The sequence below is a fragment of the Solea senegalensis genome, linkage group LG18, assembly GCF_019176455.1.
Source record: "Solea senegalensis isolate Sse05_10M linkage group LG18, IFAPA_SoseM_1, whole genome shotgun sequence".
Taxonomy (NCBI): Eukaryota; Metazoa; Chordata; class Actinopteri; order Pleuronectiformes; family Soleidae; genus Solea; species Solea senegalensis.
The window spans coordinates 12,508,895-12,534,489 of NC_058041.1; the positions used below are offsets into that span (position 1 = coordinate 12,508,895).

At 43.2% G+C, this 25,595-nt stretch overlaps 1 protein-coding gene across 8 annotated transcripts; it reads right to left on the minus strand.

The window, feature by feature from the left end:
• Positions 1 to 89: 89 nt before the first annotated feature.
• Positions 90 to 24,556, minus strand: kat6b (K(lysine) acetyltransferase 6B). 8 transcript variants are annotated; one of them, XM_044013548.1, is made up of 17 exons: positions 24,188 to 24,556; positions 21,270 to 22,130; positions 17,221 to 17,329; positions 15,391 to 15,506; positions 15,087 to 15,168; positions 14,432 to 14,561; positions 12,769 to 13,721; positions 11,555 to 11,676; positions 10,521 to 10,633; positions 10,234 to 10,375; positions 9,939 to 10,100; positions 8,624 to 8,717; positions 6,876 to 7,107; positions 6,440 to 6,599; positions 5,750 to 6,025; positions 4,583 to 4,877; positions 90 to 4,391 (listed from the first exon to the last, which is right to left on the minus strand). In XM_044013548.1, the coding sequence occupies exons 2-17, from the start codon at positions 21,885 to 21,887 to the stop codon at positions 1,561 to 1,563; spliced, it is 6,435 nt and encodes a 2,144-aa protein (XP_043869483.1). In that variant the 5' UTR covers positions 21,888 to 22,130; positions 24,188 to 24,556; the 3' UTR covers positions 90 to 1,560. The 8 variants fall into 8 exon arrangements, with proteins under 8 accessions (XP_043869483.1, XP_043869488.1, XP_043869491.1 ...); XM_044013553.1 differs by having other exon boundaries at positions 24,164 to 24,556; XM_044013556.1 differs by having other exon boundaries at positions 13,666 to 13,721; positions 24,188 to 24,552.
• Positions 24,557 to 25,595: the final 1,039 nt, after the last annotated feature.

Here is a 25,595-nt window from a genome sequence, read left to right on the forward strand (position 1 = left end):
TTTCAATCTCAGGTGTTAGTGACGTTTACTTTGAGGTTTCAAGTCAAATTACGGTTAGAGAGTGACAATTTAATCAAGTCTCAGAGCAGTCAAGCTCAAAAGTTTTTTATTTTTTATTTTAAAATACTTTTTCTGCCAAGTAAACATCTGCCTGGTTCAACACAAACACATTCTCATTGTGTGACATGCCTCAGGTCACTCGATGTTTCAAATTAATGGAGAACAATCAAGTACATGGTCAATCATAATTTATTCTTATGCTAAAATGTACAGCATTTTAAGTGACTGACAAAAGGAGAAAAAAGTCATAAATACAAGAATGTCATTCTGTCCTGTTTTTGTGCACATAGCCAGGTATTTCCCCCCGTTCTTACCAGCAACTCTGTACAGGTACAAAGGCTACAAAAGAGCAATATAAACAAAAACACAAGTACAAGTTGCGTTTTACATGCAATCCATTAGCTTAGTTTGGTCTATTCACAGGCTCTATTCTTCTACACTTCGGTAAAATATAAATCCAACATTTTATAAAGATAGAAAACAAATCTACAGATGGAATGAAAACGTAGCTTTAAAGGCATTATGTAAAATATCAACTTTGGACTAAATTTATATTTTCTTTATTGTTATTCATCGTTATAATCATTTAGTTCTTTTTAAATTCTGCCACACTTCTGGACTTTTTGAAATGTTTTAGAATTGTCAGGGTACAAACACTGAGATATGCTTTGTTATTTCGACAGAAATCAGTCTGCTTTATTAAACAGAAAGCTGCCTCAAGGAGATCTGTTACAAAAAGACTTCAGAATTATACATACATAGCAATAAAACCTCTCAAACCGAACAGAAAACAGGACTAAGTTTACATTTTTTTTACATTATTAGAATTAACAAAATATAGTTTCATCTTTCTCCCTGTGGAGGGAAACCTAATAAAGGCCAGATATTTTTAAAATGGCTTGCTATTAAGCACAACACTTGTACAGTACTACTCAATGCACTGTCACTAACAGAGACTGAAGCATGCTAGTTGTCACTTTACAAAATAAGTACAATAATTTAAATATACAAAGGCATGAGTATAGTACAAACTAATTGCCAGCACTGTTAGACAGGTACACTGAACAGGTTCAAACAGCCACTAACTCCACTTGTAGCAGGCACATTAAATGGCTTGGTTTGAGGCTGCTACACGACTGCGAGAGCACTGATGAAAAACCTCTACGTCTGAGCTCTGAACCCACCCGCTCTAAAGACACTTCAGAGACACTAACACTAATTAAATAGATTTTCATCGTAATGATGTAAGGCTTCCCATCTGGAGGAACAAAAATACTTTTTAACAATAGCTTTAAAGTTTACTCATTGATGAAAAATTTTGCATTCTTTCCAAGTGCTGCTGCTGGTTTTTAAGTAATAAACAATAACAAAAAAAAACAAAAAAAAACACACACACAAAAAACTAAAAAAAAAAAGAAAAAAAGAAGGAGAAAACAAGGCCAGATCAGTGCATCTTCAAACAGCAAAATGCACATGAGAAGAACCAGCTCAGTCCGAGAGTTACCGCCTGATGAAAGGCCCTTTTAGCGACTGCTTGGACATGCCTGTGTTCATGTAACCATGGTGACCAGCTGGAGTGTACACCATGTTGCCATGTGGTGGAGCCTGCATGGGCTGCTGGGGGTATGGCTGTGTTCCCATCATGCCCATCTGCATAGAGTACTGGGGTGACTGGTTCATATAGGCATGGTTGCCATGGTAGCCGCTGTTCATCATGGGCTGGCTCATGCTGTAGCCATTCATGGCGTTGAGGGAGGGCATATTCATGGAGTTGACATTGTAGGCTGGCGCCGGCATGATGTTCACACTCATGTTCATGCGTGGCATGGTGGCCAGCGTCCTGGACGGCGCCTGCATGGCCACAGTCTGTGGCGGCCGCGCGTACATCTGCTGCTGGTGGTGCGACAGCGGGGCTGACTTGGAGCGTGCGGAGATGTGACCCTTGGACGCCATTTGGGGCTGGATCCGCTGCGAGGGCGAGATGCCCATGTTGCGTTGCAGCATCATGGGCGGTGGGGAGCTGAGATTTGGGGGAGGGGTCATGGTGGCCTGCACCTGTGGGTTGGGGACTCTGTGTGGCGTCTGGGACAAGGAGACCAGGCTGGAGTGCTGTGACGAGAGTGAGGGCGTGTTTGCATATGACGTGATGGGGTGCGAGGCCGAGTGGTTGAAAGGCAGCGGGTGTGGGTGGTCGATGAACGTTTTGGTGAACTGCTGCAGCTTGGCCAGACTCAGCCCCGACGACTGAGAGTAGTGGCCACCGCCATACTCCCCCTGGTGGTTGATCCTCTCATAGAGGGCAAAGTTTGTGTTGCCAGACTCGGGGATGTCCGCCAGCTGCATGGTGGTGGTGAAATTGGTGGGTATGGCGCACTGTGCCATTGGCTGCTGCTGGCTGTGCTGACTGTGTTGATTGTGGAGACTATGCTGAGGGTGCTGATTGTGCTGGCTGAGCTGATTGTGCTGCAGGTGGTGATTGTGGTGATGACTATGCTGGGTGTGTGGATTGTGTTGACTGTGCTGGCTTAGTTGATTGTGTGGACCGTGCTGATTGTGTTGGCTGTGCTGATTGTGTGGGCCGTGCCTGCTGTGGGAATTGTGTTGACTGTGTTGACTGCGCTGGCTGTGTTGACTGTGCTGGCTGTTACTGGGAGGCCGCTCCACCACCACGCAGCCCTGGGGCGACTTCACGTTGCAATGCGGCGGCGAGCTCAAGCTGTTCTGCTGAATCATGCCGCAGCTACCGGGATTGACGGCAGCCATTTGCTGACTCACAGCGCAGCTGCTCTGGGCCAAGCCACTGGGGGGGATGCTGCTGTAGGAGCAACTGTTCTGGGTGGGACCTGCCCCGCAGATGCTGCCCCCCATGGTGGAGTCGTAACTACTGGGGTTCTCATAGTTCTCCGTGGTGCTCTCGATGCTGCCCAGATCACTGAAGCCACTGTCCACAACCTGCTGAGAGTGATCCGAAACGGACGGCACGTCCATCATGGGGCTGGTCTCCATGTTGTGGAGCGAGGGCACTGAGATGGCACTGTGGTCGGGGCTGATCTGAGTGTACCCGCTCTCCAGGATGGAGACAGCCGGGCTGTTAACAGAGCGCACTGACTGGCTGGGGTGGGACTGCGCAGAGGAAAGGGGGCTGCTATGGTCTGACTGGGGGCAATCATCTAGTGACGTGAGCTGGGGGCTCTGGGCCACGTGGGCATAGGTCTGTAGAGTCCTGCAGGGCTCCTGGCTCTCCACACAGTCTTGGAAAACAGTCTCACGCTCACTCTCCTGTGTCAGGGACTGAACAGCTTGGACTGTCTCTGAGTCAATCTCTGTGCAGATTGGAGGGTCCTCCCTGAGCACGGGACTGAGCGGCTGGCTCTCTGCAGTCTGAGAAGGTGGGTGCTCTGGGGAGGGACTGGGTGTGCTCTCTTCCTCTGACTCAGAGTCTACAGGGTTATCGGAGTCTGCAGCTGCTACTGCGGTGACTGCTACGGCTTCAGAAGGTGGCGTTGCTACTGTTGTGTCTGTCACTGCCTCCTGGACGCTTTCTGCAGTGGTAGCTTGTTCCTCATCACTACGTGGTTCTGTAGAAACCTGCTGACTCAGCTCAGAGTCATTGTCTTCTTTTGGATCTAAAAAACACTCAGCGACTTCTTTCAAACTCTGTTCCAACTCTGCTTTATAGCTCTCCGGCTGTGCTGTCTTGCTGTGGCTGTCATCTTCATCATCAGCATCCTGATCCTCAATCTGGGTTCTCTGCTCATCATCATCCTCATCTTCTTCATTGTCATTCTCCAGTGGCGCTGTGTGGCCCTCTGTGCTGTGTTCTGCATCTTTGGTTGGGGACTCCTCCTCCTCCTCCTCATGTTCACTCTCGCGCTGGTCGTCTTCGGGTAGTTCTGGGGAATCACCTCTGTCGTCGCCAGGCCTGGGGGAAAAGGAACCAGGTGAAGCTGCAGGTGAACAGACCAGAGAGGCCACTGGCGACCCTTCGGGGGAGCTTGACTTGTGGGAGTCATGGTCAGCGGGACTCGAGGGCTCGGAGGGAAGCCTCTCTTGAATTACGTCCGGACTAGCCATGCCTCTGTCCACTCTGCTGCCCTCGTCTGCACTGACGATATCTCGGTCGGGTTCATCTTTTGCCTCTTCGGTCTGAATGTGGTGCTGCTCTGCTTCCATGGGGGTTTCAGGAGGTGTGTATAGGTTGAGCTTGAAGCCCATCTTTCGTTCATTCTTTAGCCTCCATTTAGGAGGGCCACGTTTCACTCCTTTGGGCCAGCCTTTCTTCCGCTTGACTAGACGAGGTCTGCCAGGTCTCTTACACAGGACGTTAGCTCCTGTAGATCACAAACAAACAAAATAGATGCATTGTTTTCCTTTCATGAGATAAGAGATGGAACTTTCAGAAAACGTGGGCCGGCATGAGTGACAATCTACAAGACACAGAGATGCAACAATCTCCCGAAAACAAGTTCAACAACAGTTGTAATAGTGCAATATGATAATGAGACAGTCAGGATGCAAATACCTTCATTCCAGTGTTCAAGATTGTCTTTGTGTGCATTCTTCTCCAGCCTCGGGCGACCTCTCCGCCTTTTCATTGGTATAATAGGCTGCTTGTCCTCCTGTTCCTCTTCCTCATCCTCATCTTCCTCCATCCCGCCCACTCTGCAGGTCTGCTCCAGCAGGGGCATAGGACGCTCGTCATCAGAGTTGTCGAAGGGCTCGTTCAGCACCTCGGTTGTCTCAGAGATGGTCTCTGTTGTTACGCTGCTGTTTATTCTCTTTCTCTTACGCCCTCTTCTCTTGAGCACAATGGTTCTCTGCAACGCAAACACAAGAGCAGCCAGTGAAAACAGAAGAAATCCTCGGCAAAGCACTTTTGCAGACTTAAAACTAGGGCACTAGGTGGATGACCTCCGTGAGGATTAAGCAGAAGTGTATTCAGTCTTTTGTGCTAAATGTAAAATGGTAAAAACCACACTGTTGGACTAAATGTTTCAGCAATGGAGCCTGGTGTGGAAAACCACAAATGAGGCACGAGGCAAAGTAAGCAGAAACCGCAGGTCTATATTTTACATTCTCCAGTTGTTTCCCACTGACTGCCTACGATTCAGCCACTCTACTGTGCAAAATCCTTCACAAGAAGAATGTGAAATCAATACTGCTACTAATGCACTAAATAAACCCCAACAGCCACTGTCATTCTTTTCTTGTTTCCATACTGTTTTTGCTGATAAGGACACCCCGACACTAGGCAGCTGGCTGTAATATTATCTCCAGCACAAGGGGGCAGTGCCATATAGACAGAACAGATGTGAGAAGCACAGAGGAGGCCAGTAAATTAACCATGACCATTGACAATAGTACAAGGTTTATCCTGCACAGTCTCGATACTAGCAGTGAAAACACAATCTATTATCTACAGCTGCAGGCACACAGGGAGGCTCCAGATGACATGAGGAAGCCACTGAACCTTCCAGTGAATTCATGAATATTTATCAAACCTTCCCATCTAAGCACAGCAACACAACATGGTCCCTAATGAAGGAAAATATCTAATGATACATTCAATTCCACTTTGCCTATGAATAAAATTCCAGATAACCAAGGAGATTATATCACCAGGGAATAAAAGATGACTTGTGGTGGTGAAAAGGAAGCGTGATTCACATCAGCAAGCAACAAAAGTCACCTTTCTCTTGGCTGCGAGCATCGCATGGGCTTTTGTCAGGATGGGTGGTGAGCCATCCGAGTCATCATCGTCGTCATCATCGTCGGCTTCATCATCGCTAATTTCCTGGGGCTTCTGGAAGCGCCGAGTCCAGGAAGTGGCCGGGCGGCGCTCATATGTCCTGTAGGGAACCTTGCAGTGGACCTTGGTGAGAGGTGGTCTGCTAGAATGACTCACCATGTAGCCCTCTCTCTCCTCCTTTTCCCAGCAACTGGCCTGCTCCTTCAGCCGCTCAGCCTGGTAATTAAACAGACAAGACACATTATCTCTGGGAAAGGCACGCGCACGGCTCCAACATCTGAGCAACGAGGCTAATGGGAAAACAAGAGATCGGAATTAACATCATGAAAAATGAATCACTGCAGGTTCCTCCTGATACAGATTGGACGTCGGCCCGTCGTAGAGGAAACATTTCCATTAAGCAACCGTGGAAAGATTGAATTTCATGGAATATTCAGCACCATCAATTATGTGGGGAACTGATTTAGGGCAATTTTGCACAACATTAGATGCCTGCTGACAGAGAGAATGCGTTTCCCATTAATGCCTTATATTTGGGCTCCCTAGCGAATCAAACGAGCATTCAGTAACAGCACTGCAGGCATGTGTAACTAAATAACAAGTGTTTGATAATTGTGCAAGGAAACCTACATCCATTTCTGCCTCCCTCTCTTCCTCAGACAGGACCGCGTTGATACTCTGGGACGGTGTCCAGCGCAGGGCATCAGGGTCCACCTCATTCTGACGTGGGTTAGCCCGCAGCCGCTCCATGTGCCTGTGAATCAGTCGCTCTCTTCTGATCAAAACAACCCTATAGGTCACAGTTAAAACAGGCCGTGAGTTCGTGTGCACGAAAAATAATGGGCCACAGTAGAAAGGAGACATGTGTTAAGTATGAGCACAAAGACAAGCTCTTTGGGACAGCAGGTGCTCCATGTCCTTGGGGGTGCTTAACCTGACTTACTTCTGTCAATATTCAGCTGCATTAATGGATACTCTGTTAAAAATACCCGATGGCCTGGATAAGTCAGACAGCACACAGAAGCAAATAGCACGGGCTGAAGGAGACTGCGGCTCGGAAACTGACCTGCCATCCTGTCTGTCAATCATGCCAAGCTGCTGGAGAGTAGCGGCGATGTCGTGTGGACACATCCCAGTGGCCCTGCTTATTCCTTTAACACTGATGTGTTTATCTGGGTGCTTATATAGGTACTCCAGTATGACACTTTTCCAATATGCCAGGTAAGATAAGCGACCCAGATCTGACAGCGGCTTCTCCGGGGAGCCGGCTTGTCCTTCTTGCCTGGTGAGAAGGTAACCTAAAAAGACACAATTCAAACGAAAACAAAATGCTTTAGTCAAGCTAGAGGCGGCTGCTGGGTTATTTTTCCGCCTGCAATTCAACCACTCTCCCTCTCCTTTATGGATTGCATATTCATGTGCGGATGTGACACTTTCACCTTCAAATAGTAAAACTGGCAGCGAGGCAATCACTTCTCCCTTTTCTTCAACCTTTTGTCATGAGCTATAATACTTATTGGCAAGGGCAACAAAGCGGGATGACAGAGGGGAGCAAAGAGGAAACAAAGCGATAGAGCGAAACACAGAAACAGCTGGATATCATTGCTCACAAGAGACTGCACTTAGGAGAGATAAAGAACAAGGGGTAAAAATCCTAATACAAATGTGTATCTGTGTGTAATTAGTTTTATAGCAGCCCTGTCAAGGGTCATCCATTATGAGCAGCATTAAATTAATTAATGCCTTTTAATGTGCACCCACTACTGAGAACCAAACAAGCAAATCTAATCACTAAACACATAATATTCCAGCAATCATAACAATATTCATTACTAAAAGCTAAAAAGGGAAGCCTGTGATAACAAACACCAAGAGATGAATATTCAACAGAATTAATTGAAAACAAGTATTATTTTATTCCGTGCAAGTATTTTGTCGTTAATAACCCGAAATAAAGAGCTACTTTAAATCCTCTCAATTATGGTTTGAAAGAGACCATTATTTTTGAACACAGGCACCCGCTGAGTGTCTGCTCTCACAGCTACCTGGGACAAAGTGTTCCACTAATACAGTCCAATATAACAGAAAATCTTAATCTAAACAACTCCCAGTTCCAAAGCTACATTTTCCAATAAAGCCTTCAAAGAGCTCAGAACTCAGCTGTGTTCAGTCTCCCTTAATCCCCGTCTTTGTTATCAGCACACTCTCAATATCAGAGATCCTCTCGCATCTCTGTGTCTCAATGGCTCCCAAAGTGAACAGGAAATCAAATGCTCCATTACCACCCGCCCTCCCTGCACGCGCTCCTATCCCCCTCGTCTTCATCGCACACAAACTCAGCAAAGAGACAACTCTCGATGATAATAAAACGCTTATAAAGACAAAGAAACTGAACACAGAAATCCACTCAAGGCAGCAAGTGTTTTCATAAGTGGACCACAAGGCTTTAAATATTGTATGTGTTGCATTTACCGGTCCGAATCATAAAAGGATCTACACCTCATCGCATGCAAAGCAGAAGAGAAATGGGGACAATTTCCATGAAAACGTGAGGGTTAAATATTACTGGGCATCAAATAACATACACGGCCACAATGTAACGTTTATCACTCCTCATCTGCTGTGATTGCCTAAGCACTGAACATGAATGCCCTTGATTAGCCCACTTCAAACCATTAACCAAATAACAGCACCTTGCCCACAGCAAAACAAAAAGAAAATCACCCTTTAATCTTAAATTGTTTGTAAAGACCAATGAGAAAAAAAAAAAAAAAAACCCAGTCCAGCAGTCTAAGAAAGCATTAAGGAACTTACTGAAATCAATAAGAAACCTTCCAAATCCTTGCCTTTGGTACTGAGGCATGATCATTATGCAGGAGACATTGTACTTCTGCTGGCAAAGCTTTTCCTGAGGGAAGGAGAAACAGATCAAGTATGTCAGAGCTCTGCTGAAGCTGGCAATTTACTGCACCTGCCATTGTCCTTGTCTAAAGCTGTGCACATGCACACCACACACACACACAGGCACACAGAGTGATGAGCTCTCACTAAGAGGTATCACACTGTTCTGAATTACGCCTACACTGTACCTATCTTTGTACAAGGTTCACCTGTCAGATATTTTTTTTTGTACTATTTAATCATCTAAATTATAAAATATAAGGTATGAGTTAAAATGTGCATCACAGGTTCCAAGAACCCAAAGTCACATGTTCAAATTTGCTTTTTATAAAAGAAATCTGAAAATTCAAAGTAGGGCTGAATGATTAAGGAAAAACATTCTAATTGCAATTTTTCTGACAGACCGTGTGATTCTTTTTGATTTGACATTTACACATCACATTTGGTTTTTCAGGCAAGCTTTAAATTAATATTCAATCTTTAATATTCAATTATATGTGGTATAGATTTGAAACAATGAAGCATTACAACATGACACCAGCAAACGTATTACTTCTACACTACAGTGAATAAAGGAGAACAGGTTATGGCTACAACTACTAATTATTTTTTATCATCGATTAATTAGTTAGTGGTTTCAATCAATTCAATAAATACAAACAAATGCTGTAAGATATCTTTCCCGAAACTTCAATCACACATGTTTTTCTTTCTTCATGGACCAAAGCTATTCAGTTTAGTGTCATAGAGCAGCAGAGAAACTAGAACATATTCTGAAATACAGAAAATACTTAAACCAATTTATCAGTTATCCAAATAATTGGAAATTAATTAATTCATTAATTAATTACTAATCTATGAGTAGTAAATACATTGTTGTAGTCCTAACAATCAAAAATATAATATTTAAATTGCAGCTTTTGCTAATTACATTGATTAAAATAGCAATGTCCTTTTGAAAAACAATGAATTATTCAGCCTTGGTCCAAAGCCAAATAATATTCGGTCAAAACTGATGTTAAAAAGAAAAAAAGTGAGAGGCAGGAACTATTTAATTTTTGGCATTTTGGAATGATAACTGAATATCTGACTCATTGCTTAAGCACTAGTATGTGAATAAACCTAAACCCCGACAAAATGGAGAGGTCTCCCTGTGTCAACATAGCCATTAAAAATATCATGTGTGGCATTTCTTCATTTCCCCATATAATCACTTTGTAATTCTTACCTTGGAGAAATAGCCCACAAGATGACAGCCTTTCTCATCATTCTTTGTAAGTATGTAGAAGAGAAAAGGCTCCACATCATAATACAAGGTCTTGTGATCCAGGAAAAGCTTGGCTAACAGGCAGAGGTTTTGGCAGAAGAGTTTGCTGACATTTCCATCAACCTAAGCACGGAATAAAAAGAGCAAGAGGACACTGTTCAAACAGTCCCCATTTTCCCTCCACCTCCCAGAACCCATTCAGTGGAATCTCATGCAGCATACAGTTATTGCTTTATTGCTGTAAAGGGAAGCTGACCTCAAATACAGAAAGGTCGTCCTTTCTGTAGATTTCATTGGCTGGCGGGTGGAACCAGCCACACTTCTTTGTGTGTCTCTGGAGAATGTCTTTGCTTCTCATGTACTTCAGACAGAACTCGCACAGATAAAGCTTTTGTAATCTGGTGGTGACAAAAGGGAGAGCTGCAGTTTGTACTTCAGCACGAGAGATTTAGTTCTGAAATGATTTTGAAATAAACTGTGACTCCACTTATTGAGAGGCAATAATTCTTGTGTAAAAAAAAAAAGAAAAAAAAACAACATTACCTTGAATATTCAGGTGGGTAAGGCGATGAATACCAGGTTTGGATCTCAAACTTCCCAAAATCAATGACTGCGGGGCAGCGCACAGAGTCTGTGTTCATCAGTGATCCAGTTCTCTGCAGAAACATTTAACACGACATTAATGACCCAGATAATTCAGTGACAGTGTCTCTTTTCACCAGTCTGTGCTATTGTTATAGAAAGCGTCAAATCACAAATGCACTTCACATTTCCCAGGTGAACACAAGAATACACTTTATTTCTATAGCACTTGTCTAAACAAGGTTACAACATGCTTGTTGGTAGGAATAAAAGAACAAAACACAACAATATAATGTTAAAAAAAAAAACACCACCACCCAACAACTAACAATATCCTGTCAGGTATTAAACAATTTGGCTAAATATATTTTAAGCAGTGATTTCAAAACAGGAAAAGTGCTGACATGACAAAATTGGGGCCCTAGCAAAAAGCTTTGGTTACTGGCCTTGTCTTGGGAACAACTTATGGTTAAAGGGTCTTAACATGAGGAAAGAGTTGCTGCATTATGTAGCTGGGAGCCAGGCCACACTTGGCTTTAAAAGATGTCAAAAATGAAAGAATACAGTAGCAAAATCTGTCAGAAGTGTGAGAATGCATGTCCTTCATATAGAATCTAATACTTCCCAACATTCCAGCTAACTCATGATCCATCACTTTCCAGTATTGAGTCAGTTTCTTTTAATACCGTTTCTGAAAATATCACATTACATTACTAGCAGGAGTTAGGAGTCTGTTTTACAATTAAAAAAAACCCCAACCAAACCATTGTTTAACTTGCACCCAGCAAATCTTACATGAGGATAATTTTGATATACCTTTTCATTATTATCACCTAACCTACATCCTTCGCTCGTTCAGTTACTCCACTGTCAACTTGTCTGTTAAACTAACAAATGAGCAATAAATCTGAGGATTTTGAGGACAATTATTTGAGATGGATATTAAAAATACCAGATCAGCACTTACAGCTATATGAAAAAACATGTTTATTCACCTGCGCGGCGAGTTGCTGGACACACTTGAACATCTCAATGTCCTCCTCCGTGACGTGGTCTCTGGACATGGCCGCGAGGTCTGTGTGCGCCTCCTGCTTCACGTGCAGGTCCCCGTTGTGGCCTGCCACGGGCACAATAAGACAACATCAACACATCAGATGGCACATCAGCACCGGCCTTGTTTGAAGCAGCCGAGGCTGAATAATCTCATCAATGCATTTTATGCAAATATGCTTATACTGTGAGTACTGCTGCTGAGCCTGTTTGAGGCCATGTCTCTGAGGAATTTCATAATGTATCATCTTTGCATGTTTATATGAAAATCCCTAATGTAATGAAGTGAAACTAAATCACTCTAATTGCGTAACCGCTTTCATGTGCTTAGTCATCCACCAAGACAGTTTCCCATGAATTAAGAAGCAGATGCAGTGAAGGGAGCAAGTGTCGACATGAAAAGCAACTGATGCTGGAAAGCAGGCAGTAATTTTATGAAAGACATCAACACCATGACTTAACCACCAAAACAAAAACCCATTTCATGTGGAAGTGATCTATCATTAACATATTTATGGAAATCTGCTGCTGGGTAGGTCGTGTTTGTGTAGTATATTGTTTAGAACTGCTTGAACCAGTACAGTAAATCCCATTTGTTTTTAAACTGTGCCTTCAGTTGTGAAGACAATGAAATGTAAGGGTTGCTGCACTTCTGGCTATAATCATCGTGTCAGCTCTGAGTCAACTTGGGTGGGTGAATCACTGGGTTGTATGTGTGTAATGACCACTGGAAGTGAGGTTGAGTGGAGACGGTGATTTCGAGAGTGAGGGTGGGATGAGGAAGAGCACTGATGTGACTACAGCCCTTACTAGGTAGTGATCACAATGCGGGCACTACTGCACAGGGTCAAGAACAGAGCAAGGAGCAACATGAGGGAGTTAGTGGGCCATGCACTATGACAAAAGCCAACGGGCGAGAGGATGAAAGCCACGTAAACTCCGCAGCCAAGTCAAAAACGCAACGAAACTGGTTTGAGAAACTAAAGAAGAAGATTAGTAGTCTGTGTTAGAATGCTGAGGGTGCCTCCCCAAAGAAAAGCGTAGCTATGTTCTAGGAAATAAATAAACTACCAGTGTTAAGCTTTAAAAAAAAACAAAAGAAAAAAACTTAAAAGGTGAGGAGACGCAGGTCTTGGCTGGAGTTTTGAGCCTTGCTTACCATGATTATTCTCAGGCTTAATTCTTCCGTCTGTCATGTCTCCCTTCTCTGATGAGGGGGTTCCCTTCTGAGGGCTCACTTTATACCTCAGCCTGCCTAGTGTCCTGTGCTTTTTAAGGAAGGGGTTACGTTTGAAACGATTGACCATCTTAAACGGGTGTCCTCTGGGTCGGCCCGGCCCAGCAGATGTGGAGTGTAACCGATTTTTAGAGAATTCGTTCTTTCCAAAGGGCTGGGGCCCCGTTTTGGACGCATCCTGCTTATGATGCATGCGCTTAGGCGGCGCGTAGCACGGTAGTCTCTTTTTCCGCGACTGTCCCTGAGTAGTATATATGTGAGAAAGTCCATCAAATAGTCCCTTAAGTTGGCTGCTATTGCAGAGACTACTCAGGGATGGAACACTAGACTGGCTGGAAGAGCTCTGGGGTGAGTTAGCAGAGGTGGAGCTGCTGGACACCTGCGTAGGGGGGCTAAAGCCCGGCAACGTGGGAGCCGGAGGAAGTGCAGATGACGAGGGGGTTATCATTTGACTGGCGTCAGCAGCAAAAGTAAACGGCTCTGGGGGCCTGGACAGTTTGGGCGCGCCCTTGTCTCTAGAGCTTAACTGTTTGGCAGGGGACTCGACGGCGACCGCTCGCGAGCGACGGCCCACGGGTGAGGGGGTAAAGAATTTGGAAAGCCCATCGATAAGCCCTTTGGTTTTCTTGTTAACGGTGAGTGTAGCTGGAGTGGAGGTGGGCGTGAGGGGGAGAGTGGTGGTGGGGGTGGAAGTGGTGAATTGGGTGGCGTCGACCACACAACAGGGGTCTGCAACAGCCAATCTGTCTCTGGCGTCCTTCACAGATGCAGCATGACCAGATGAAGGTGTGGAACAGACGGTAATCTTTTGACCCCTACCAGGTGACCCCCTTCCTCCAAGTGCTACCATGCAGCCGTCACCACTGGTTACAGAGCTGTGAACACAAGAACAACAGTGAGCTGTAGAAGGACATCTTTGGTACCAAAGTTGGGGAACTTTGAGTATTTCCAATTTCTGCTTCTATATATTTCTACTTGACTTGTACTTTTAACTACACTGCTGCTTATTTGTCATAGAGTAACCAACCTACTGTACTGTATACACATGATAAGGGACTAGTACTTGACTTATAATGCAGTATTTTTAGTATGGCATGGCTTAGTATATTCTACTGTGCAATGTTTTTCGTCCAAAGCAACTTTGTGAAGTTGAGTTGTGTTTGAGTCATTAAACACCATCTACTTAGGATTCCCTGTTTTTTTCTTGTTTAATGTCTCTGTAAAGGATAATTCCACTTAATAACAATGTGGGTTTTAATTTTTAATTGTTCTGACCATAATTGTTCTTATGAAATCACATGACTCTGCACAAAATACCAATAGGGCCAATCACAATGTCGACCTGTAAGCTGTGATGGATGTTTATATTAACCTGTTAAAATTATTATGACAATAATGATAATAATAACAATAATAATAATAATAATGATGATAATAATTTACTGTTCGATACAGCTGTTGTAGCCACAGTGAACTTCTTTTCTGAAATGTTGCCACATTCCCGTTCATTAGCGCCCAACACAGAGAGCAATACTTTATCATTTTCAACAGGAGTTCCTCCTTTCACAGAATATCATACACTTACATTCTTTGATTGAGCTTATTTCTGGGCCTTCCGATTGGCTTTGCATATCGACGTTTGATCTGATCGGCTTTCTGGTGCAGCAGTTTCCTCCCGTTGTCTTTCGGCCTGCAGACTTGGCAGATCCAGGTTCCTGGAGGGTGTTCCAAACACAGAGAGCACTATTTAGGGTGGGTTCGTCAATTCAAAGGACATACAGTGCATTCATTCGAAACATCTCCTTTAATACGGAGAACTGGCGAGAATCCCGCCAGCTCACAATGACAATCAATTACTCAGCACAAAGCAAAAATCCATAGGAAAAACACTGGGTCAATTCTCTGTCAAGAGAAATAGACTTCCATGTCAGCTTGTTGTGCAAAGCTATGAGACTTGTATGAAGTGACTGCCAAATGTCCTACTACAGTATATGCACCATCATTACAAGTGTTGCTGTAGGGTCACACTGTAATCCAGAGATAGCAAATCTCCCCAAGGATGCTTGAATAATTTGATATGCATGCAAAGCTCCTAATAAGCCACTGCTGCCACACTGTGTGCTGAGTGACAGCACCAAACGGCTGTGTGTGTGTGTGTGTGTGTGTGTGTGTGTGAAGAAAATGCTTTGAATTGACAGCAGAGGAGGAAAGAGAAAAGCCAGACAGTGTAAACACCTCACCTTTTGGCATTCTTGAAAGCGGTGGGTCGCAGCATTCCATGTGAAAGCCCCGATCACATGAATCGCAGAACAGCATCTCATCCTGAAAGACAACAACAGCAGGCATGTGTAAGGGTTGTCCCTGCTGCATACATGTAACACCCTCCTGTTGTTTTCCAGTCTTTAGGAAAAAATAAGCCCAATTGTGCATATAAGAGACTTTATAAATGTGAGGGGGAAAAACAAGATAACACCTCAGGGATTCACAAAGTGAAAACTACCTCAAAAACGGTGTGAGTTGAGATAAATGCAGCATTATACTTACAGCGTTTTTCCCTTGTATCCGACAGGAACTGCAGGTTTTGCATTCAATACACTGCCACCGTAATCTCTTCACATTTGAGGTTAATTCAGGGGAAAACTTCAGACATGACGGATGCCCTTTAGACACAATAAATAAAAAGCATTTTAGGGACGACACATTTTTACCAGCACTGACTTTGTCACAGAGCTGGAGACAAGACTTTCCATTTACTCACACGGCGAGGTTAAATATTAACAAATTACAACATCCACAAAACAATGGTTGGTCTTCATGTCCACAACACGTTTTCTTTTTTTCCATTTAACCCTGCCACAAGTTGTGTCTAAAAACAGTACGATCAAACATCTGAGCCGCTAATTACAGATAATTTGATCCTAATGAGGCAGAAACAGTGGCAGCACTCATTCTGATGGAAGCCGATCCATGAAAGTCATGTAAAAGCTTGCCTTCTCCCTCACCCTGCTGCCTCTCATGGTTGTAAAACAGCTGTTTTACAGTGAGAGCACAATTTGTGTACACTACCAGCGGTTAATGAAAACCACCTCAACACTACTTAGTCAGATTTGAGCCATAAAAATGTCACCAGGAGAACAATTCCTTAGGGCATTTAAAACAATTGTTCAAACATAAATGACTCCTTGGTTGGCAGAGGTAATTTTATGGAGGGTTAGCAGTTTTGTCTGGAACAAAAGAACAGTCAAGGAAATGCCACCATTCTGCAGCAGGAAAAGGGTTGATCTTTGATCTGCTGTGCCACGTGCACACTATAAGAGATTGAATTGAGAGAAAATTTCAGATTCTATTGGCCACTTATGGAGCATCTGCCCTTGTTGGGCCACTGGGGGTTACAAGCAATATTACATCCTTTTAGCCACTCAATCAGAACCATTTTCCTCCGATATATCTATTTTAGGAGAGTGACATAGTGTGGAGTGAGAGTGTGACATCCGCTTGACTGATGTTGTGAATATTTATTTCATATAAATTTGAAATAAATGTTCTTTTTCTTTTTTGATTTTTTTCTTATTTAGAAGAAGCTATAATGTTAAAAAAAAAAATCTTAAATTAAGTTGAATTTGTTGATTGCATGCAGCAACAAAGGAATTACTTTAATGTACAGGACCAATGTGATAAATTTCTATTCCCCCATCACGTTCAAAGCTATGGTTTGAAGCTTTAATGTACTATTTGTTGAAGTCTCAGTCACTTCTGACTGCTGATGTCTGTAGTCCTGTCTCTACTGTAATAAACACAACCAATCGTTTTATTCAGACCACATGAAATGATTCGCTCGCTAACCTGTCTGTCGCTAACTGACCTGCCTGCACTCTGGCCTTACACTTGCAGCGCGTGACCAGAATCTTCTCAACAAACCAGAGAGGCAAAAAATGTCGAGAGGAAGAGAGCAACGCCACAATTCCAAGACCTGCTTCATACGACTATTTCCAAGGTTGTTTGAGGCTGAGCTTTTACAAAAGGGTCGATGAGAGGAGGTTTCATAGTGAAATACAGGTTCTAGTCAATTTTCAGCGCTCATGTTAGTAATGCTCATGTCATTTGTGCCAATCTGTGACTGATCTAGATTTGACAAGGTCAAGTCATGCCACCTGCTACTATTCTGAAAGAATAAAACATGAAACATTTCTCATTAGGACTGGTCAATAATGCCAGCTTCTTCTCTTCTTCAACTATTACAAAATGTAACCATCTTGTGGTTCGATATCACAGACTCCCAGCAAGCAAAAGTTATCAAGAAGCAATATTTGTTTTGCATGTGTGAAAAACATGTTACAGTCGTTACAGAAGAACCAATAAGTGAAGGCGACTCACCACTGCTCCCACAGTCTGCACAGGACAGCAGCTCCTCTGGCCGCTTGTCCCGGTTTGACTCTTTCGTTCCAAGACAGAAACTGCATATTGGGATAGGGTCAACGCGGAGCTGGGTGGGAACACAAACACAGACAAACTGTTTAAAAAACAGAATTGGGCATGTTTTTTTTGTGTCTGGCATATTGTTGGTTAGAGAAAGACAAAGCAGAGTGTGGTTTTAATGAAACTGCCTCAAAAATATGAAATGGAAGCATAAGCTCAAAGAATGAAAAAAAACATTGAGTTCTCACAGAATGAAATGAATAATAAATGAATCTCATCCTCAGAGATGTGCTGCATTTGAGATCCACATCCTTTATCCATTACATCTGAATGGGTAAGTGATCTTAGTAATCATAGTTTAAGGGCTTAATCCAATTCTTAAAGCTTGCACTCCAGTCTGAAAGGATTAACCAGCATGTAATCAAATTACCTCAATAATAAAACATGCTCTCATTGTTACTGCCGTGATCCACAGTAAATGTTGCAAGTCTCAGAACAAACACTCATTTAAGGGCTTATGGAAAATTTCAGAAGTAAAATATGAGCTCACAGTTTAAGAGGATTTCCTCATTGATCACTCAGAATGGAGAGAAGCTGACTTCCCAGAGGAAACTGGCACAGATGTAATGTCAAGTCTTCATACAGCTGCCAGTCAAAACACACAATCATGAGACTGCACTCTGGCTGATGCATCATGGCTTTCACAAGGTGTCCCTTTTAAATATTGGATCCTATACACAAGCCTCTGGAGGAGCACCAAACAAGCTGCTGTCTCCTCCAGTGTACCAGGAATTTCTTAACGGAAAACAACATTCACAGGGTGTGACCATAAATAACCAACCTCATCATCAGTTTGCACACTGAGGCCTCGACATCTGACTGGAGAGCTGAAAGGTACACTGGGGATGCCCGTAATAGTTCCTGGTTTCTATGACGCGGGTCCTCGTCTTGTGCTTCAAACCTCCACAACCTACATGATTCTGACCTCCTGTTTCCGAACAACAGTTGAAGTTTTCATCACTCGACAAAACCGAAAAAAACAGAAAGCGTCCTTCGCTCAACCTGTCGCGACATCCAAACAAATCCCCGGGGGAAACGCAGTGAGAAAACAGTGTGACTTTATTCATTGTTCCTTGCTGTTGTATCAATTAGTTGTGACGGGCAGTTCACTGCCACATCAATAATTACTCTATTTTCCAACCTGCCAGGTCAATATTTGAAAGCGGGCACAAGCTGTTGCTCACACAGCTGTGATTATGGACATACAAACTCCCCAACATGCTCCTGTGAGATGAGGCTAAACGTCAACTCATGACATAACACTGTAGCTCAGAAAATCCATTAACAGTTCATACATGTCTCGGGTCACATAAGAAAAGTGGGATTATCTTGTTGATCATTTGTATTGTTCATATATCAAACCAGGGCTAAAACTATTGTGTGATCACTGGTGAGAGTTAACAAAGAAATTCATTCATTAAAAAAGTTAAAATGCCAAACGGTCTGTGGCTGCAGCTACTTGATGTGAAAATGTCTCTTTTACATCAATATTAAACTGACTATCTTTAGATTCTGGACTGCTTGGTCTGACAAAACAAGCCATTTAAAGATGAGATCATGGGTTCTTTTAGTTTGTAATAGGACTTTTTCATTACTTTGTGACATTTTATAGACTAATAAAAAGGACGAACAATCAATAAAGAAAAAATAAATCCTTTGTTGCAGGCCTGCAGATAACCCTGATACTTAACTCAACTGTCAATTAAAGGCTCATCAGAGTTCAAATCACATTTACTCACAGCAGGGACGGACAGACATGTCTGCATTTGTCCTTGATCACAAGCCATTCTGCTTTATCACTGCTAGGAAATACAGCCAAAGGCATCTGAAAACAAGGCCTGTGTGGTGATGGCTTCTTGTTTGTGTGTGTCATTTTGTATTATGAAGACTGGGAAGAGCAAAGTGACACCACTAAGTAAACAAAAAAAAACATCCGAGTGTTTGGGGTTAAAATAAATCATTTATGCGATTTCTACAATGGAATTATACAGACAAGTGAGAACACTGATGTAAAGAGCTTGAAATGAATAAGACATCAGTGCTAATGTGCATACTGTGTATAGTGCTGATGAAAGACGCACAGCTGAAAGTCTTCCCTTCATAACACGGTCTCCACTGACTGAGCTGTGAAGTCTAATCCAGGAACTGGAGAATTAATTTCAATCGGTAATATTCTTAGGCTTGGTGATTAAAACCAATGGCAATTTGCAATCTGCACACCATTAAAACATGTACAAATAGAGAAATAAACACAGCTGAAGAGATGCTGACGATTTACTTAGGGATTCTAAATTAAGTACATTACAGGAAATTATGCTCTTCAAAAGAGCAGGCTGTCCTGAGTGAGGGGGTGGGGTCCTATTAGAACAGTGCTGGGAGAAAGAAAAAGAAAGAGAGAGAGAGAGAGAGAGCACTGAAGTGGTTGCATAACACAGCAGGAAAAAAACTCTCATTCCTTGCCTTTGTTCCTGCCAGAGTCTCTTCAGAATCTAATAAACTCTAAACCAAGACTGCTCCTTTTTTTTTACCTCAAAGTATCTCTTTTTTTTCCACACACATTTTGCTTTAACAACTGAACAAGCAGAGATGTCTCATCCTTTTGAAGTGAACTAGGCTAGGTGATGTCATCAGCCCGGGAGCCATGGATTGAAATGTTCCAAATGGAAAACAGCAGGCCTTCCTCAGCTATGAGAACCATTGCAGGACACTGCGTCTCTAAACACTTCTCAGTTTCACTTTTGGCCTGACCACAGACACTGTCACAGTTGTGGCGGCAGTATCAAGGTGTCACTTCCTGATTATTCACAGTGAAACTGGTGGGGAGCAAGGGTGACATCTCGGCAGCCCGATGCTGCTCACCACTTCGGCTGCATAACTTGTGCATCGACTAATACAGTACGCCGCACTTCACCTTGATCGGTCTCAACACACAATATGCAAAAAAAAAGCCTCCAGAACAAACTATCAATATGACTGTGCAGTGCACTTGAAGGCCACAAGATGAGCACTGTTTTCCATGACACACTCTCCAGGGCTTTTGAAAGAGAGAGATTGTTTTTTTCAATTGCAAATTAAGCACAATAATGCTGCCATTGTACACATATTTATCTGTAGTGTGCATCACAGCTAAGCATGAATAATAGAGAAACAACCTCTGTAAACTATAAACCAAACCCTGAGGTGCCAGTGGAAGCAATGCAACCTGGAAGTTTGTTTATATGGTTTTATTTCCTCTCTGGGGTTTCTCAGTTAGCACAAAGGTCATAACAGCTGCATGTAGTCTGAGACCAATATTCTATCCCCCTGTACATATTTCAGTTCCCATCCCTCCCAGTCCTGTTTGTGAATACTAGTTTATGCTTATTCCCTTTGCAAATTACCAATAAACTATACCAATTCTCCTCAATAATGTTTTACAACTCACAAGACAGCCAGCCACATCCCTTAAGGTCATTAGGCTAGAGTTACATAACCTCTGGGAAGTCTACAGCAGACTGCCTGCCACACACTGTCAGCATGACTTTCTGATTATCCGAGCTCTCTTATTATGGAGACCAACAGAAACACAGCCTCAAGGAGACACACTTGAGATGACGTTGCTTCTGATCCTTCAAGCTTGAGGCCCAAAGATTAATGCCACAGTTGTCCTTTCAATAAAAATCCATCTCAGTGGTGGTCTTAACTTTCACCACTTCTCCTTGATCGTGCTATCATGGAAACACCGCTGTAAAAAACTGCAAAAAGGATTTCTAAAACAAGTTTTAGTGCATGCAAAGCCCGAGTGAAAAAAGGGAAATCAATGACACATTAATAACCTGTAACATATTAATAGCCTGTCTAGTTTGGCAGTAATTCCCCTTGTAATAACAGCAACATGAGACAGCGTAAACATCCTGGGAATGATCATGAAGTGAGGGAGTGAAATACAGAGGCCAAGGTGTGTGTACCTGGTCTCGCTCGTGGGGGAGGAGTGTCACCGATGACAGGACCAAGGGGGAAGTGCTCAGACACCGAGGGCCCCTTCCGTCTGCACTGTCATGGCTGAGCTTGTACCGCGGCCCGTTTTTTGACAACCTGCCATTGTTAACCGACCGCTTGGCTGCCAGCCGTAACCTCTGTCGGAAAGCAGGGTTATCAACAACGTTTAAGAGGTCATCCTGGTTCCTCAGATACCTCTCTATGTTTTTCAGCGAGGAGCCATGGGTATCATCCAGGCCCTCAATGGCCCTGTTAAGTATTTTATTCCAATCAATATGGCGCAGGTCGCTTGAATTCCATACAGACTCCTTTGATGGCACAGACACGTTTGCAGGCGGGATTGATCCAACTCTTCCGGGATTTCCTGGGTCCTTGTAGGAGGCGCTCCCTTTATTTGTAACCTTGAGAATAGAGCCATCATGCACACTTAATTCCAACTGCTCAAGGACGGTCTTCTTGTCCAGTCCGTGCGATGTAGCCACCGCATGACAAATCCTCTCCTCTGAGGGCCTCTGCTTTTGCCTTTTAATTTTCTGTATTGCTTCCAGAATCCACTCCGTGTACAGAGGGTTTGCAAGTTTTACCATGGTTGAACAATTAGACGCACAAAAACGTGATCCATACAGATTCCCCTTTTCTGCTGCTGAACACTGGGTACATCCACATCTTCGATAAGGTCAAAAAGTTACGCTCCACGCCAGCCTCCACACATTTCTCCTCAATCCTGGGTATCTGACATTGGGCTTGAGGATAAAAGTTGGCACTAGTTAAATCCACAAAGGCTGTAACCAGCTGAATTGGAGCTTTACTTATTTGATCCCAGATCAAATCTAAAAAGGAGAAAAGAGAGATACAAATTGGTCAAGTTCATTTCAAGCAGTGAGTAAATGTTGCATATTTTTTGATTATTCACATTCTGTTAAGTATGGGGTTATAACATACTAGATATAAACGCTAAGGCAGAGGAATGCAGGACTTTTTAAGATGCACTACAACATGAGAAACAGATGGATAAAAACAGATGCAGGAGCTGTCATGGCTGCTAAAGAAATCAGACTTAATCCGTTGCCTGACAGTCTAATCCACACACCAAAGCAGATGTCCAATTCAAAAGAGACAATTTAGTTGGAGTAATAAGTTTCCACAGAGTGACAGGCGGTGTGAAAAAAAACAAACTTCGAGAGAGTTCTGGAAAAGTATAAACAGTCTCCTCAAGGGACACATATTTTCGAAGTAACATTCCTCAAAGTTAACATTTATCGCTTGTTTCTAAAACGCCAGACAAACACTTGTAATGCATAACACAGAAACAGGGCAAAAAAAAGGAAGAGCATACGTTAAGTTTAACCCGTTACTTTTTCCCCCCCGCACGCGACTTTTGACAGCTCGACGTTCCGCTACGACGAAGTGATCGGCGCGAGCTTTAATGACAGCTGTAAATAATCAATGCTCACTTTCCTGACAGCTGCCGCTATTAAAACGCTCCGCAGACACATCCGCACAACAGCGCCGAGCCACACGGCGACGGAGCGAGCCGCTAATAACGACGCAACAAACCTAGAGTTGTGTTTCGCTGAGTTGAGCAGATAAATGACAGTGTTGCCAGCATTACTGATGTCACCTAAACAGTCGCCATTTTGTTACAATGTTGTAGTTTACATGAATCCGACATGACGCTGATTACAATCCAATGGAGTCTCATTAAACCTTACCTACACTAATGTGCCCTCCCCAGCAACTTCAATATTGGCTGTAAAGACAAGATCCGATTTCTGGTTTGATAAAGCACATGTCAATCTTTATGTATGAGCTCACTCTCTGAGGCTCCGCACTGGCTCTGTGATCTGTCACTTCACTCCATTGACCCGCCTCTTAAGGTGCCTTCACTGACGAACTGATATCATTCACGTCTAACGCGCATAAAAATCGGAACTTCCAGCCCCAACCTTGACGACGTGCTTTTATTAACTTATTAATACACTGTAACAAGCACAAACGAGCTAAACGGCGACTAAATGGCGTAAATATTTAACCTCATTTGCGAAGCGTTTAACACCGGCCCACCTTTACTCAGATTCCTCCTTGAAACACTTGGTTACACTTGAAAGTGATTTAGATCATTTTAGACTTTAATTGACTGTTTGTTAAATCCATCATTTGTTTGCATTAAACCTACAAAAGGCTGTAGGTGCTGTTGCAAAGTGGAACACGTTACACGAGAAGAAAGTGTGCTCGTAAATAGTCGGTTTCACATTGAAGTCTTCGAGGGCTTAAAAAGCTATCGCCTTTTCCTCGTCTTTATCTCCCTCCCTTTTCATTATTTCCCCGAGAGGAGCCGTAATTCTCCCGATGTTTAACATTTAAACTGTGTGGCGTTAAATTGAGGGCGATAAATAAATGTTCCGTCAAAGAGGGAGGAAAAGTAGGTTTTCCTGCGTCTGCCAGCGAAATTATTAACGTCCTGTGTTGCGCTGTGCGATGATGGCATGACCTCTTTATCACCATTAACTATCACGTATCTCCAATGAGGAAAAATAGTGAGCCCTGGAGGGAAAAGAGGCGTTCAGGGGGGAATACAAGTTAACACGACTGCTGGGAAAAGCAGCTCCTTCATCACACTGCTTCTCAATTATGTGTCTTTTTTAAGCTTCACCTCCGCTCTTCTCTCGCTTTTCCATATTATATTAGGGAATGATACACACTGCCACCTTTAGATTTTCACGCCGTTTTTTTTTTTAAACACACACAAACCGACACGTCTGTCTATCTATAGACTATTCTGTCGCCGTGGGCGACAAGACACAGCAAATTAAACGCCAAGTTTCATGCAAGGCTGAAGATATATAACAAGTATGGAAGCTACCGTAAATATTTGCTTGTAGTTTACCTCTTCAAGTTTGTCCCCCCCTCTCGGATATACTCCTCTTCGTTATCGCGGAAACGTCGAAGGATAAATGTGCGGCGACATATCCGAAGCGGGTTTCTGTGGGATTTCGGCGTCTGTTTGCAAACGAAAGGCTGCAAAGCTCGCACCGAGACATGGAGAGAGGACCTGATAACAACTAATTGAAAGGTTAATCTACATAGCAGCCTGTGACAAAGTGGTACCCTCCCCCTTCTTCTTCTTCTTCCTCCACTGTAGACATCCCTACTTCAGTGGAGTGGAGCGGACCGTCGCCCCTTTAGTTCGCTCCTATAATGATATTGTCAATTTCACTTTCTCCCCCTCCATCAACATGTCCAGTGATGAGCCAGAGAGAAACATTTTTTTTTCTCCCCCACCACACTTCATGTTTCTGCTGGTTCAGGCTGCATTTTACATGTCTCTGTGTCATAACACTCCCATTAACATGAATCCCCCTATGGGCATTTTTAAACTCCATTGATGTGCAGCAGATATAAGCTCACATATGACTGGGTTTGACATAAACACATAAATCCACACTTTTATTTCCAAATGAGCCATTTCTTTACACACACACACACACACACACTGGTCTAAACCTGGGGCAGTGTTGTATGTGGGATATATACACTCTGACGCCCTAATCTGTTAATTAACTTCACCCTGCCCAAGAAAGAGCTGTACTTGTTAGCAATAATGTAGATCATTAAATTTGCACTTTGGATTTGGGCTCCCCCTTTGCTCATTCACAAACTCTTTAGCAGCATTAGAAATGCCAGAAAGCTCATTTTTCATGCAGTAATACAGATGCAATTAGAGAGATAATTGTAACTTCCCACCAGCTTACACACACACACACTCTACAGTACATGCAGATTAAAAGAAATGGTTTTAAATAAAAAACATTTAGCTTATTTAAAAATGCATTTCATATCTAATTTGATTTGCGTTGCTTTGGTTTACGTCACAGTAATTATTTTATTATGTTGCATCGTCATTAGATGGACCACTTATGACATTGTTCATGCATTTCAACTGACCTATTAAGGTCCCATTCACTATCTTCCGGTCATTCAGTCCATGACATTTAATCTATTTACTGGTGATTTCTGATAAATAGGCAAATAAAAGGAATATTTCATTACTGTTAAATCGGGTGAATGTCCAGTATGTACGACTGGTGTCGCTGACGGAGGCGCTGACCAGACCTGCCTGTGTCTGGTTATAATGAATGCCACCCTGGGCCCCAGCAGGTCCTCTGCTGCTGCATGGGTCCAGGGATAATTTGAATTGGAGCATGTGCCATTGCAATCTGCCCATCCCCCTTTCTCAATCCCTGCCAACTGCCACACTGGTGTTCACAAACACTGCTGCCCATCTGCGGGCAAAA

What these genes read in the sequence shown, in the direction of transcription:
- kat6b (XM_044013548.1), bottom strand. Translation starts at nt 21,887, where the DNA reads ATGGTAAAACTTGCAAACCCTCTGTACACGGAGTGGATTCTGGAAGCA. An exon ending in GCTTTCAAGAATGCCAAAAG is followed by an intron (nt 14,562 to 15,086) that starts GTGAGGTGTTTA and finishes AACACCCTCCAG; the next exon opens with GAACCTGGATCTGCCAAGTC. An exon ending in TCCAGCAACTCGCCGCGCAG is followed by an intron (nt 10,634 to 11,554) that starts GTGAATAAACAT and finishes ATGTTTCTGCAG; the next exon opens with AGAACTGGATCACTGATGAA.